Raw genomic sequence first — 16,148 nt, forward strand, 5'->3', positions numbered from 1 at the left:
TAGGATATGTACAGAGGAAATTTTACATCACTATGGAATCTTCACAATAGTCAGGCTTGTCAGCTCTGTTAAAATTATTAAACCTACAATCCAAGATCCACTGACAGTGTCAGTAAATTTCTCAACATGCCATTCCAATATGTACACATATGTGGTAGCAGTGCAGACTCACAAGCAGGTCTTGGTTTTGTATCATTTCCAGGGTAAACCCTGATATTGGGAATCTATTTATAAGGGCTTCAAGAATATACATTGCAAAAATAAGCATTTTTTTTTTAATTATAGAGATGTGCTTATTTGATAATTAGTTAATTTATATGTATATATTTTAGAAGTAATCTTATTTAAGTGCTTCTCACTGATGTTATTGTGCATGATTGTATTCTTTCCAGTTCCCATATGATTCATATATAGCAATTTTTGTGGATGTGCAAATTATCATTATGAAGAGTGCTCATGTGCTGAAAACACGTACATTTACAGTAATAAAATTATATGTTTCTTTTCAATTTAAAGGCATTCAGCCATTGTCTCACAGATAAAGTGTAACACAACTGCATCTCAACTGAAATCAAATATTCCCCTTTATGTTGACTCCTGAAAACAACTAGTACATAATGGTAGCCGATCTCTTTCCTAAGGAATGATCTTGTAAGCTGATTCTATCACCGGGGCAACTTTCATACGAGGAAAGAATGGACAACGACACCACAAGAAAACCACAGCTGTTGTGATGGTTCTACAAAGTGAACTGGACTGCTACTCATCATCACTACAATGTCATGCTTCCTGTTTTAGATAACAGTGCCCAGTGCCCAGTAGTATCTTCTGGTGAAATTCCATGGAGTAAATTCTCCAAGTTCAGACAAATTCAGGTAATTCATTGAAACACTAGCTTTGTTTTATCTTTACTTTCAAATGTATTTCTTTTTTTCCCCATTTTAAATTACTGTCCAGATCAATGAGATTCCAATAGAGAAATGTTGACAAAAAAACTCTTCTCCGTTTAGAAAATGGTTCCATTATCTTTACCACAAACATCTATTTGATGGCAATATTCTGCTAAATACAAATATAATTTCATGTTTCAATAAGTTACCTTGCTGGCCCAAAGTTTCAGACTGCACCCAAATATGGCATGTATAATTTTTGTATCGATTACTTCAAATTCACATTACCCTGATAATGTGATATACAATCCCCATATTTGAGTTTAATCTCTATTGCTTTTTGTTTCCCTGAAACTTGGGTCATGCTGAAGGATGATGTGGAGGGGAGCAAGCTGTCCCGCATATCCAAATTATACTGGTGTAAAAACAAAGATAAACCTACAGGTACCACGACTTCGGGAAGTGCTGGAACGGAGAGTGTTGACAGCCCTCGAAAACCTACTGCGTCTGGCTGTGTCTGAGAGGATAGAAGTTAGGGACTCTCGACTAGCTATATAGACACAAAGAAAAAGAATTACAACACTTATTGTCTGTAGGGAATCTTGAAACATCCATGACAACATGCATTATAAACAGCTAGAATCACACACAAAGAGGTGTCCACCCACTTCTCACAATTATCATTAAAAACCTGTGCAATCAACAGTGAATTCTTCCATTTGTAGAAATATAAAAAAGGCTAGTTCCTTAGCTTCAATGAGTGGACATCAACAACACACATGAAATAAAAACAAATCAGACTTTAAAATGCATGCCAACATAAAGTTACAACATGACACACTTCAAAGATACCTTAAACATCAGACAAACCATTGAATATTATAATCATGATGTCACTTGACAAAAAATATCGGCTGAAGGTATTGGACAGATGGTACAAGGCAAAACAAGAGATTCCAGACGGATCATGGTGCTGGTGCCCACAACACATTATCTAATCATTATTTTTTCTATAAAATTTCTAAAATTTCTATTTCTATAAAATTGAAAATTTTCTCAAGAATTAGAGAGAAAAAAAAATATTAATGATTGCCTATCAGCCATTTTGTTTTTCCGATCAGTCCCAAAATGGAACCAAGAAAACCTACATATGAAATCTAGAATGATCAATCTACTGCTTCAACAGAAAAAGCAATAGCAAGGAATGTTGAAGGACAGAGGATGGACGTAGAACGATTGGAATTGGCCATCATCTGATGATGATGGGCTAAGATGATGGTGGGCAAAAAATGCAAAAGTAATATGCTCAAAGAGAAAAACCATGCAAACATATCCCCGACATGACACACAATTTTTTGATCAGCAAAAGCGACACACACTTTTCCATCAAATAAAGCACAAATAATATCACCAAATATAGAAAAGCAAATTTTCTACCAAATAAAGCATAAAAAATGACACCAAATATTTAAAGCAACTGTCCCAAGTTGTGGCACAAGACTTTATAATTGATATATCATCGTGACAATGTGGTAGTTTTAATTTGTGTGTTGTGTTTAGTGTTTTCTCCATGAAAAGAACTAAAACGGATCCCTTAGGATCTTGGGATTGTATGATCTGTCCGTCTCCTCAGTCTTAAATCCCTAAGTTACAGTGACAGGTAAAACAAAGGGGGATAAATCATTCTGTTAATTATAATTGAACTTCTCAAGAAGTAGCAAAAAAAAAAAAAAAAAGAAAAGGAGAGACAAAAAAAAAAAAAAAAAAAAAAAGAAACCCAGAAGGACCTTGGCACCCACAATTGTTATGATCTTTATGTTTGTTATTTATAAAGTTGGATTTTCCCTTTTTCTCTTTTTTCTTCCATGTTTGTTCTTAATTACATGAAATTTGAAAATTTATATACAATTATAGTGACCATTTTGCTCTTCTGATCAGTCTTAAAATTAAACATGCATGATGATGGACAAAGCAGAATCTGCATGTCAAATTTGAGAAAGTTCTATTGGGTACTTCTGAAGAAATAGCAATAACAAATTTCCACAGTAAAAATACCAAGATGGCCACCTGACAGCCATTTTGTTTCTCTGATAAGTCCCAAAATCAAAAGAACACAAATAGGGACAAAGACAAACCAACTTAATAAGAAAGCGAAAGATCCATTCAACTCTTCTCTTTCAACCCTTCTGTAGAAGTATTGATTACTTTACACAGAGATGGTGATTTGAATATATTTACGGACAGACAGAGGTTGTTTTGAATAGTCCATCCTCTGCAGATGGCGGGCTATATAAACATCAACTGTAAAATCGAAAACAGCCCTGGGTCGGCCATTTTGTATTTTTTTCCCCCAAGTCAGAAAACTACACTTTACAATGAAGATTAAAGGAAACCTCTATATAAAATTTCAGAAAAATTCGTCTGATATTTGTCTAGAAACAGCGATAACTGAAGTATTTGTTTATGAATGGATGGACGACGCATGGAAGGGCAATTTGGATGTACCATTATCAAGTGACGGCACAGTCAATACCATCACCTGCACTGAATGAAGGAAACTTGCATATAAACAATGATACAATTTATTTGTCATTAAATTATTATCAAACAAAGGTCATTTTGGACGAGGCAGGTCTTGGACAAAATGGCTTCAGCAAAACAAATACCAGTGAATAATCAGGGTAGAATGGAAAAGTTTTGCAGCAAATATAAACAAAATACAAAAATTAATAAAAAAAAAAGATCAAAGTAATTTCAATAAAGCTTGAGAACAGAATGGAGAAAGCATCAAGGATGAGCTCTTTACCTATGTCCTTCAAAACTGAAACAAAAATTCTTGGCTGTAAATACATTTGTTCAATAGAAACACAGAATGTTCCTGAATACTGTAAAATCATGTATTTTCAGGGGGCTCTCTTTTCGTGGTTTTAAAAAAAAGGGAAAAATACCATTTAAATGACACTTGATTTTGTAGATAAACATCTCAGCTATATTCTTACATTAAAAGTCCCCCCCCCTCCCCAAAAAAAAAAAAAAAAAAAAATTAATGGTTTCACAGTAACACTGTCACAACCTGTACTTATGACAGTCAAAAAGACTTTCTTATTCACTGTCAACAGATTATCATGTATATTTCATGGTCACTCACACTTAAATCTTTTTTACATGTAAATGCACGCTACTTGTGATTCAGATCAGATTAATAACTCAGTATTTTAAGTGACATATTTATGTGATACAAAGGAAGCTCTTTTCACACAATATATACTAATATACAAAAAGTCCACTAAACTTCCATTCAGTGATGGGCTCACTGATTAAATATCAGGAAACAGATCTACATTTGTAGAATACCAGAAATTAAGGAGGAATATAAAAAAGTGTCTACAAGACATGAAATCTCCAACACCTATAAATATATTACCTAGGTGAAGAGAAGTTCTCATGATATGACAGATTTGAAACAAGATGACATGGGTAACCTCATCTTCTCCGATAAAATGGCATGAGCATAGAAAAGTTTTGCATATGAGAAGTTCAGCATACATAACCCCTCCAGTATAATACACTGGTTCCTGTGATAAAATAATCGCTTATGGGATTTTTTCATCAAGTGTTATACTTACACGTAGTCTTTGGTTTGACCATACTCCGGACACTGCCGGTTTTGTAGGCACGCCTAAGCATATCAGGCGTGTCTGGCAGAGTGATCGGTTGTTCTACCATCATCAGTGAATCAAGACTAGTGAGAGAGTCGCTACATGAAGGGTGGCATACACGTCCACTGTTAGGTGTGGCAGCTACGACGGAGGAGAAGTAACGCTCCTGCTGAAGGCTAGATGATGGTTCTCCTCCAGATGTACCTGTAATGTATCAATACATTTCTGATCTTATCACAGAGTTGTTGTTTAAAGATCCTCAGTATAAAAACACAGAACACATTCCACAGGTTTTATGAATTATTGACTTAGTAATAAAATGGTATTATATCATTTTTCTTTTTCAGAAATGTCAAAAAATGAAGGTATCTAATTTTACAGGTATTCAAATTTTTCAAAATTCTGGATATGAAAAAGGGAAAAATGACTGAAAACAATATATCACTGATTATAGGCCAAAATCTCTCTTTTCATCATTTTGGCTTATTTCTATCACTTTCCCCTGTTTATAATACCCAGAGAAAAACATCAGCACATAACTTTGGATTTCCAAAGACTTTTGATTTGGAAATGAGAATGTCTATTTTTGACATACTACGAACCTGAGCCACTTTCTGGCTTGAGCATGCCCATCAGACCACGACTGTGAAAGCCACTTGCCCGTAACAAGAGGGCTTTGGTTCTCTGGTGGCGCCATGTTATCACAGGAAATCTGAGAAAAAAAAACAAAAAACAAAACTTACACTGAGAAACAAAGGCAGAATGTAAAGTGGATCTCACCTCTCATAATATCATATATCATCTTTTCAATGTACTGAATATTCCCTATATCATCTTCAATATAGACAAATTGGAAATATTGGTTATTATCATATTTAAAAACCTATTATCTAAACCTATAATAGACTGGTATGATGGGGTCATTCATTGTCAATATGTACATGTAATCAAACTGTCACCCTACAGTAGTAATTCTGACCAGGTTAAAGTTATTTCAAATGGAAATTAAACAAATGTCAGTATGTACATGTAATCAAACTGTCACCCTACAGTAGTAATCCTGACCAGGTTAAAGTTATTTCAAATGGAAATTAAACAAAGTGTTTCTATAAAACTTTAGCAAACTTTCCCCTGTCCACAGGGAGAAATGTGATTCTTGGAATAATGAAATCTACATTTCTGGTAAATAACTTAAGGATCTTTCCATCCTTGAGACAAATTTAATAAGCTCTGCTGAAAATATAACTCTTCTAAATCAATTAAACTTTACCCCCCCCCACCTCCCACTTCCCTAGTGGGAAATAAAAGACCATGACATTCACAATTTTGATAAGCAATTTAAAACCTTTAAGCCTGCTGCTAGACCCCTGGGAGATGAGAACCAATTCATACATAATTATGGTTCATCTTTGGCCGCAGAAAGTTGCCTTAAAGTTTCAATTAAATTGGTTATTCAACAGACAATGCACAATGATGGACCAAAGGGAACAAGTCATTTAAGATTGGTTAGCTGATATTTTCCCTTATGTGACAACGGAACAGAAAGTGGACTTATAACCCATCGGCTAATAATATCTAATATCTATGAAAAGGATGTTATATACCTGGATTGCCGATGGGTGCGAGCAAACTTGCGTATACTGTTATCTGCCACTGATGCCGGAACAACAAGGAGGGCAGGATAGCTGTAATACAGAGATAAATGATGTCAGCTTTAACTACTGGAAGCATGATCATAACAGGATTATCAAAATAGAGTTTACCTGGAAAGGAGAGATTATCAATGCTGTCATAAAAGGAAAGTTGACATGAATCATACTGTCTGAAAGGAGAAGGAATATTATCAATACAGAGTCTCTGTCTGTTAAGACAGGGGAGATAACTACTACTCCATTCGGAAACGAGATAATCTACACAATCTGAAAGGAGAAGGAATATTATCAATACAGAGTCTCTGTCTGTTAAGACAGGGGAGATAACTACTACTCCATTAGGAAACGAGATAATCTATACAATCTGAAAGGAGAAGGGAGATTATCAATACAGAGAGAAAGTAGAGGTAACTATTACTGTATATAGGGTTTGTTTGATGTGTTTATCACCCTGTAAGGAATCAGGGTCATCTTCAGGCAGGGTGTACTTGGCTGGTGGCTTCACTTAACAACAGATGGAAGACAAGTCACAAGCCATCCAATATGGGCAATTCTGATGAAGTGCCTTGTCAAAAAGACACAAACATGTTAGAAGGAACAGGTCCCATTTCTCAGCTTTCTGAGAAACACAAGCAGTCAGGTAGGGAGTGTTAACTCATACACCTTCGATCTTCACCGAAGGCTCTACTGACAGAGCTATCACAGCCCCTAGTCAGGAAAGGAAATGAAACAGTACCAAAGAACACCTTGAGTATATCTCATAGTATTAATAGGTATCCATACATTCTGATCGTTCTGATTTTGTCTTACCTGCGACAGACAGAGTAGTTGGCATTAACAGTACTGATCCTGAAAAGATCTGTCCTTGTCCTGAGTGTTTGTGTACCACTCATCAGATCTCCAAAGCCTAGACGTTTATAATCATTATAGCCAGGTCTTGTCATTAGCTTCTCAAGAAATTTGGGGTCAGCGGCCAAATTCTGGGGGAAATCTGCCTCATCAATGACTGAAAAAGAATTTATATTATAAGAATTTGAGGAATATCCCAGAATTGTGAAAAAGTGTAGAATTATGATGGGTTTCCCAGTACCCATCAGATGTAGAAATCTGAAGACTTTTCCAGTATTAGTCAGTAAAAGGTGTAGAAATTTGAGGACTATCCCAGTATTGCTAAATGATGTTGAAATTTGAGGACTATCCCAATGATGTTGAAATTTGAGGACTATCCCAGTATTGCTAAATGATGTTGAAATTTGAGGACTATCCCAATGATGTTGAAATTTGAGGACTATCCCAGTATTGCTAAATGATGTTGAAATTTGAGGACTATCCCAATGATGTTGAAATTTGAGGACTATCCCAGTATCCCTATAAGTGTTGAAATTTGGATTATCCGAGTTTCCCTATCAGGAGTAGATGTGATACATACTTGAAAGGTCATCATAGAGCTCACTGGTGGGTCGGTCAGATTCACTGTCTGACCCTGCTGTAGAGGATCGTGAGGCCAGACTCCGTCGCTGCTGAGGAGGCGTTGGAAGCACATACTTGTTGGGTTTTCTTCCAGACTGTTTTGTTTTTATGCCTGCCTTCCGTGCTGTCTTTATCAAAGTTTTCTTTGCAAAATGTCTGAAGGAAAACGATTTTGTACATTAAGTAAGAAAAAACGCCGGATAGAACAGTAAAGAATTATTCTGAAATAGGTGATTAAAAACTTTTAATTTCCTAAATTTTGTCCAGTTCTGATCAACCCTGATGTCAAGAGCTTTTGACAGCATTTATATATGGTGTACTATAAGAAACATTTAACTTCTCATGTCTTCAAATAAATGTTTAAGTATCTGTATCTGTCAAAGTTTTGTTCCATTGACAGACTTGACCTCCAAGTGTAATATAAATTAGATGTTTGTTTTTATGGTGTATGCTTGACATAATGCTAACATATTACTAAGATTTAGCCACTCTAGATGTAATCTAACCTATGACCCCAACTATAGGATCTTTGGCTGAAAGCATCTCTTACTTGAGAGAGGCATTTTTTTCCTTGTGTTTGTGTAAAGGCGTTGGTTGTAGGATTGTCTGGCCAGAGAAGGCGAAGGTGTTGAACACATTGTTAGGGTTGCGGTATTTGTTAGAGAGTTTTCTGAAGGCATCAACGTCCTCTGGATTCACTTCTTCATCAAAGGCGATCTTCATCAGCTACAGTCACACATTAACATGTTAAAAAGGTTTTATCTCAATTCAAATAATAATATTGACATCTGGTGATCAGCATGTTAACATAACAACAGAATAAATATATGAAATGCATGAAATCAGCTGAAGAATGTTTAATTTTAGCAAGGTGCTGGCAAGCTAAAAACAAACAAGATTTCTTTGGGGCAGAACAATCTACACCCAGCCCATGCCAAAGAGAAATACCTTATCAAATTGAAATGAATATAAATGTGGAAATGAAACATTAATTGAAGAATGTTAAACAAATGTTTAATTTGTAATTAATCTTGAAACAGAGGAACAGTTCCCTGTCTTACTAGTGGTATTGTTGTCAGTGTAAGTCACTATACCTGAAATATATTCGATCTCAGCTGGATGCCATCCTTTGGGAGCTGGTCAATATGGGGAGTGTATTGCAACTTGATCTGTTTCTCCTTGGTGAGGGTGGACACTGGGAAGTATCGCACTACCACTTGCTCACAAGCTATAACAAGGGAGATAACTCAATTTCTACATCAAAGCAAAATCCATAACAATAAAAACGATCAAGATATTCAATGTGAAGCATCTCAAACAAGGTTTATTAAAAATATTTTACAAATTCATCTCTTATTTTAATAAAAATTATAGTAAAACAATTCCACTTTGTTATAAGCAAGAACTTTATCAATTTTATTAAGAAAATTCCCACAAGTCATGAATGACCCCCTTCAGTACAAACCAAAATCTAATCAGGTGTAGAAGTTGATGTTACAACACTATGGGATGAATGTGAATCAAATCCAATGAGGAGAGGCTCTTAAAATGTAACAATTATTTAGAATGGGGTTGATAACATTAAATGCTCACGAACCCAACAAAATAGCATAAAATTCATTCTACAAAGCATCGTACCCAGAGGATCACAGGGAATGCCCTTAAATATGATTCTGTAGTTAGTGAGGAAAATGGCTCCCTCGGCTGGCAGTAGACTAGGTCCTCCCATGTTACTTCCCATACCCTCCTCTCGACCATCAGGGAGAAGGTACACTCTCAAACCATCCATTACCACCTCTTCTCCTGATAGCAGGGTCGGCTTCAGGATCTTTGGCTGAAAGCATCATACACCTCTTCTTAGACATTTTTTGTTTTTAGTACATATGCTTATCAAGTATGACACAAAAGCAAATTTTAAATTCATGTCTGATGTTTTCATCTAATGACGGCAGGGAAAGAGAGGTATTGTGAAACTTTTCATATACATAACTATGAACTCATATCTACAAGATACAAAAAGTGATACAGCTTGGAGTTAATGTCCTGTACAGTCTTTATTTTCAATGGTTCAAATTTTCAAAAACACTCAAAAAAACCCATATCTTTCTCAAAAGTCAAGAAAAAGACTTTACTTTTGTCAGTTAATTCTATTTTTTTGAGTTCTATTTGTCATAATTTATTCCATTCTCTACAATTACAAGAAAACCAGAACCCTCTAAAAAAGACAACATACACAGTGCCCTGTCTCTGCCTTCTTACCTTCTGTATGGGAGGTAGACGCTTGCTCTCCCTGTGGACTGCCTCCAGTGTTTCAATATGCATGGCCACCACACCTGTAGGAAAACAATGGGTTTTGTTTAAGACGTTTCTACTTAGATTGTTCTGATGTTATTTGTCTTCTGTGATATTTGCTGTTTCAGATTTGTTTTCACATTGAACATCTCTATTGAAAAAAGTGGTAAGATAAATAAAAATATGAGGACAAGTAATCATACAGACTTTATATCAGATATTTCTGAAGTAACAGCTGTCCAACTACTTGGTAACCATAATAAGATTTTATCAAGCAAGTATACGATAATCTATTTCTCAAAAACTGTCCTTCCCTAAATTCCTAACCCCAAGTATTCATTGTCTTCCTTTGGCTAATTTGTGTCATCCTTAAAACCCATAGCCCCAAACCAATATAATATGATGTGTCTACCTGGAACCATCTGGTGCAGAGCCTTAATGTGGTCTTGAGTCACGCCACTATCATTGCACACTTTGTCGACAAATCTTGTCACAAATCGCACCACAGTCGCTCCAACATCAGAAATCTCTGTCTCGTCAAATCCACTCTCGGCATCAATACTGTCACTCTCCGCCAGACTGAAAATTCAATTTCTTCTGGTAAATATTTACCTCATTATACAGCTTGGACATTTTTTTACAGCAAAGAGAAAAGTAGCATAACACGGAATACATGTATGGTACAATTCATCTTCCAGGAAAAAAAATGTAGAAAACACAGATGTTCAGTGTAACATGTAATGACCTATCATCTCCATTGCTGCTGTGAAGTAAGTGTCATCTCCATTGCTGCTGTGAAGTAAGTGTAAGTTTGAATGTTTTTTTGACACTCAAGAGAATTTAGTAAGTAGCATAACATGTAATAGCTTTTTACTATTGTATAATGCATGGTTCTTATTTAATAAACCATTACCTACATAATGGTGTCCTTAGGGATTTTTCTGAATATTCTGTGAAATTGTATGTTTTGACATCCAAGCTTTCACTCAAGACCATTTCAGGATCCTTTTAAGCAAGTTTGAGTTGGATTCCATAAGTGGAGTTTGAAAAAGGATTTTTGTCGTAAAAAATCATGTTAGTCCAATCATCAAAATGGCTGCCTATTTTTTATCAGCAAACCACTTATCTGACAGTGACACATGTATCTCTGTTGACAGTACTAAGCTGACAGTGATACATGTATCTCTGTTGACAGTACAAACCTGACAGTGATACATGTATCTCTGTTGACAGTACAAACCTGGCAGTGATACATGTATCTCTGTTGACAGTACAAACCTGACAGTGATACATGCATCTCTGTTGACAGTACTAACCTGACAGTGATACATGTATTACTGTTGACAGTACTAACCTGGCAGTGATACATGTATTACTGTTGACAGTACTAACCTGGCAGTGATACATGTATTACTGTTGACAGAACTAACCTGGCAGTGATACATGTATTATTGTTGACAGTACAAACCTGACAGTGAAACATGTATTACTGTTGACAGTACAAACATGACAGTGACACAAGTATCTCTGCTGACAGTACAAACCTGGCAGTGATACATGCATTACTGTTGACAGTACTAACCTTAAAGTGATACATGTATTGCTGTTGACAGTACTAACCTGACAGTGATACATGTATCTCTGTTGACAGTACAAACCTGGTGGTAATACATGTATCTCTGTTGACAGTACTAGCCTGGCAGTGATACATGTATTACTGTTGACAGTACTAGCCTGGCAGTGATACATGTATTACTGTTGACAGTACTAACCTGTTGGTAATACATGTATCTCTGTTGACAGTACTAACCTGGCAGTGATACATGTATTACTGTTGACAGTACTAACCTGACAGTGATACATGTATTACTGTTGACAGTACTAACCTGACAGTGATACATGTATTACTGTTGACAGTACTAACCTGGCAGTGATGTTGCTATTACTGTTGCTCTCCCAGTCGTGTGGTGAGAGGGTTTTGATGGGTTTGGTTGTCTCTAAGGGAACTCTCATGTACACCATCCTATTGCTGTAGTGGATAGCTTGACTATACACTGTTGACTCTTCGTTATTTGTCATCTCAAGCTGCTGCTCGGGGCTCAGGGTCGGCCATATTCTTAGCTGCAATATAAAGATGTTTGAGAAATCAGTTCTGTAATATAAAAATGTAGCATAATTTAAGACCCACTGAACCGTTCTAACCAGGTTACATGAAAAAATCTCAAGTGTCATTCCACAGTGCTGATATAATGGTAAGGCCAATTGTAAGATCTTTCAGTTCACAATCACATGATTAAATTAAAATAAAAATTACAATTGTGAAATCATGTGGTCATGAACCACAAGTTTTGATCTTGCTTTAGGGAGCTATGGACTGAAAACACTAAAGCACAATAGATAAATGGAACATTCACCTGTTCAGCAGCAATCTCCAGTGCCCCAATCTGTCTGGGTTTGAAGCCTGAGAGTCGTCTCTGTGCATCTGGTGTTGTAGATGAGCCACGATAAGATGGTACATTCAATTCATCATCCTGAAAGAAATGAGGAAAACCCAGATGTAGAGCCTTACGTAGGTGTAATGACCTATCATCGCCATTGATGCTGTGACATGAGTGTATGGCCAACTTACTATTTTCATATCAAAGGGCCAGAGGCACTGAAGAGCATTAGATTACAATTGCTTATCTGGATTTAAATTGGTCACCAATTAAACAAAACAAGGTATGCCGGGGCTTACATAGATGTTACCCCTACCCCCAAATTCCATCTATTTATTTCCCGAAAAATAAAGTGTCCCTTTGACCCTCTATACAGCAGAGGTATACAGTACATACATTTCTGTACTGGGGCGGGCTGTAAGAACTGTCACGTTTCTTTTCCATTATCATGTGTTCTTCGTACTGGGGTAGATACAGCTGTTTAATCTGTTTCTGGACGTCCTGGTAGAAGGCAGCCTCCCAGAATTGCTGATTCGACCAGACTGGATGCTCCTGTACCAGTGTGTAGGCAAACTGGATCACCCCTGTACAAAGTTTCTGTAAAACACAGCATCGTTAGACATTAACGTGAAACACCACATCTATCATTGGTAATATTGAGACCATTTCTGTCTGTTTTAATTGAGTGTAAAACACAGCACCGCTGGACATTAACGTGAAACACCACATCTATCATTGGTAATATTGAGACCATTTCTGTCTGTTTTAATCAAGGTGAACATTTGTTGTTCACAGATTATATAATAAATTATACTGAATGAGAACAACCTACTTATCTTTGACCGGTCCTCCACAATGATTAACAACTATACTTCAAAGTTTGAGACTACAAATGTGATCAAGGAAACGTTCACAAGCTATTAAAATAAATCATGAACCACCGACATTCAGCACTGGGGCTGAACTACTACGACTGGACAAGAAGTCTTTGAAGACATATTTGGCAGTTTTCATTGGACATCTTTATACTGAATTAGACAGGATGTCAGAACATTTAGGAGCTTGATATGTCACATTTCAGGACCATAACATGTAGTTTAAACCAAGCTGAACTGTAGGTGTTTTTTAAAAGTTAAAAGAGGAGAGGTAGCTAAAGTAAGGATTGTACAATCGTATTTAGAGGATGTTATGCCTCCAACAGTAGGAGACAGCTAATCAGACTTTATACTTACCCGACAAAAGGAGGTAGCTAGAGGAAGGATGGCTGCTGCAATTCCATTTTCATCCATGCTAGAGTCATTCTGGTGTCCAAAAGAAACAAAAACACATAAATGTAATGCTATGTAAAAATAACACATGATCAACTGCTTCTGGTTATACTGAGAGATCATCAATTTTTGTGGGGTTTTTATTTTTGTCATTTCATGTGTACTCTATATCAACAAATTCATAAGTCCACAAACTCTTAAAATTTGTATAAGCAGATTTATTGAGATATATCTTTGTCCACAAATTACAGTATTTTTTTGAAAACCACAAAATTGAGCCTCAAGAAATAGATGATTTTACAGTATATATGTAATTCATACCAACACGTCAAAGTTCAAAGACCAAATACCAAACTACAAGTCAAAGTTCAAAGACCAAATACCAAACTACAAGTCAAAGTTCAAAGACCAAATACCAAACTACAAGTCAAAGTTCAAAGACCAAATACCAAACTACAAGTCAAAGTTCAAAGACCAAATACCAAACTACAAGTCAAAGTTCAAAGACCAAATACCAAACTACAAGTCAAAGTTCAAAGACCAAACTACAAGTCAAAGTTCAAAGACCAAATACCAAACTACAAGTCAAAGTTCAAAGACCAAATACCAAACTACAAGTCAAAGTTCAAAGACCAAATATCAAACTACAAGTCAAAGTTCAAAGACCAAATACCAATCTACAAGTCAAAGTTCAAAGACCAAATACCAATCTACAAGTCAAAGTTCAAAGACCAAATACCAAACTACAAGTCAAAGTTCAAAGACCAAATACCCAACTATGTTGAGATCTGTAGTACAGTGTTGAGGGAGCATACTGACCTGTAGAGCACAGTTGAGGAGTTTTACGACTAGATCAAACTGTTGGTGCTCCAGCATGGCTCTGTTGCTGCGTATGTGGTAGCTCAGTTCCTGTGTTAGACTTAGACGAGCCACTCGGCTCTTCAGGGCACGCAGCACTGCTGGGAATATCTGTAACAAGGGTATCAGTAAAACTGATGAATGCTCTCCGACAGAAGGGTGGATGGACAGACACACAAAGCAGCAAGTATATGTTTTACTCAAAAATTTTCGGGGAGCATAAAAAATTAACAGAGCTTAGAAAGTATAAATATGTTCTAGACTTTTGTCTGAATTATCAGATGTATTAAACTTGCGAAATTATTTTAATTATGCAGCTAGTGCACCTCCCCATATAATTTTTGACATTTCTTTTGATCAATTTTAATTTTGCCCAAATTGCTTAAATTTCAAATTTTAGGCCCTTAGCATTTCTGAGGAGTCCTAGAGGGATGAAACTGCTGTATGTTGCAGTTCAGTCCTTAATTTGGCTCTACTGAATCCGATTCTAAATACTTATTGAAAGGTGCAATTCGCTTGTGTATCTTTCATAAGATCTTGAGCTAATAAACTCAGCAAGCTAAAGATAATATATATGTATGTTCACTTTAATTTTGTTTTTCTCAAAAAGTATTGAAATTTATCTACATTAATCAAAATCCATACACACTGCCAATGACCAGGAGATTTTAATAGATCTGATAATTTATGAAATAGGCGAAGATTGTTGTGAGGTAAGTACAAATATCTTGTTGTAAACATCATAGATAGGATATCACTTACAATTCTTGCATCTGTGATTTTATTCTCAAAGATGAAGGTGACACAATTGCGTAGGACCTCGAGACGTCGGGCATTGTTGTCCACAATTCTGAGTCTGTCAGTGATGAGGGTAATGGTTGGACCTATCGGTACTATTCTCAGCTGTGGTGGCCGTAAGTTATTGAACCTGTGTGAAAGAAGAACATCAACTATCACAGGGATGGGTCAGACGGTGTGAAGTTAGTCAAAATGGTGTGTATTGGTTGGAATGGTATAATGTACAAGGATGGCGTGTCATTGGTTGGAAATTTATAGCTTAAACAGAATTGGGTACGGTTGGATGGTATGGTGTATTGTTTGTTAGGATGGGTGTGGTTGGATGGTGTGGTATATTGTCAGGATGGGTGTGGTTGGATGGTATGGTATATTGTTTGTCAGGATGGGTGTGGTTGGATGGTATGGTATATTGTTTGTCAGGATGGGTGTGGTTGGATGGTATGGTATATTGTTTGTCAGGATGGGTGTGGTTGGATGGTATGCTATATTGTCACGATGGGTGTGGTTGGTAGGAAAGATATATTAGTTGTCAGGATGGGTGTGGTTGGTGAGAATGATATATTATTTGTCAGGATAGAAGTTGTTTGTTTGGATGGTATATTGTTTTTGCGACAAATGTGCTTGGTTGGGTTGGTATATTATTTGTCGACCAATTGAACTAAAAATGCAGCTAACCACGGTCTTGGAATCATAAATTAACTGAAAATTAGCAGTCTAAGAATTAATTTTTTCAAAAACAAATCATCAAAACTTTCGACAAAAAATAGATATCAGTACATTTCAATATGATCTATTCGAACAAATGTCTGTCTGATACTAATTT

At 36.2% G+C, this 16,148-nt stretch overlaps 1 protein-coding gene across 1 annotated transcript in view; it reads right to left on the reverse strand.

The window, feature by feature from the left end:
• The window catches only part of LOC132550685 (myotubularin-related protein 13-like), a 57,048-nt gene that overhangs the window by 18,384 nt on the left and 22,516 nt on the right, over positions 1-16,148 (reverse strand). The window contains exons 14-29 of the mRNA XM_060214776.1: positions 15,290-15,455; positions 14,489-14,638; positions 13,634-13,702; positions 12,798-12,998; positions 12,378-12,494; positions 11,888-12,084; positions 10,376-10,542; positions 9,931-10,004; positions 9,310-9,505; positions 8,766-8,899; positions 8,222-8,397; positions 7,631-7,827; positions 7,012-7,207; positions 6,154-6,234; positions 5,152-5,261; positions 4,517-4,753 (exon numbers count right to left, since the gene is read on the reverse strand). Coding sequence (XP_060070759.1) covers positions 4,517-4,753; positions 5,152-5,261; positions 6,154-6,234; positions 7,012-7,207; positions 7,631-7,827; positions 8,222-8,397; positions 8,766-8,899; positions 9,310-9,505; positions 9,931-10,004; positions 10,376-10,542; positions 11,888-12,084; positions 12,378-12,494; positions 12,798-12,998; positions 13,634-13,702; positions 14,489-14,638; positions 15,290-15,455 — 2,468 coding nt within the window. The remainder of the gene's footprint in view (positions 1-4,516; positions 4,754-5,151; positions 5,262-6,153; positions 6,235-7,011; positions 7,208-7,630; positions 7,828-8,221; positions 8,398-8,765; positions 8,900-9,309; positions 9,506-9,930; positions 10,005-10,375; positions 10,543-11,887; positions 12,085-12,377; positions 12,495-12,797; positions 12,999-13,633; positions 13,703-14,488; positions 14,639-15,289; positions 15,456-16,148) is intronic.

The sequence above is a fragment of the Ylistrum balloti genome, unplaced genomic scaffold (genome assembly GCF_031769215.1).
Source record: "Ylistrum balloti isolate Yb309-2 unplaced genomic scaffold, AGI_CSIRO_Ybal_v1 Utg370140, whole genome shotgun sequence".
Taxonomy (NCBI): Eukaryota; Metazoa; Mollusca; class Bivalvia; order Pectinida; family Pectinidae; genus Ylistrum; species Ylistrum balloti.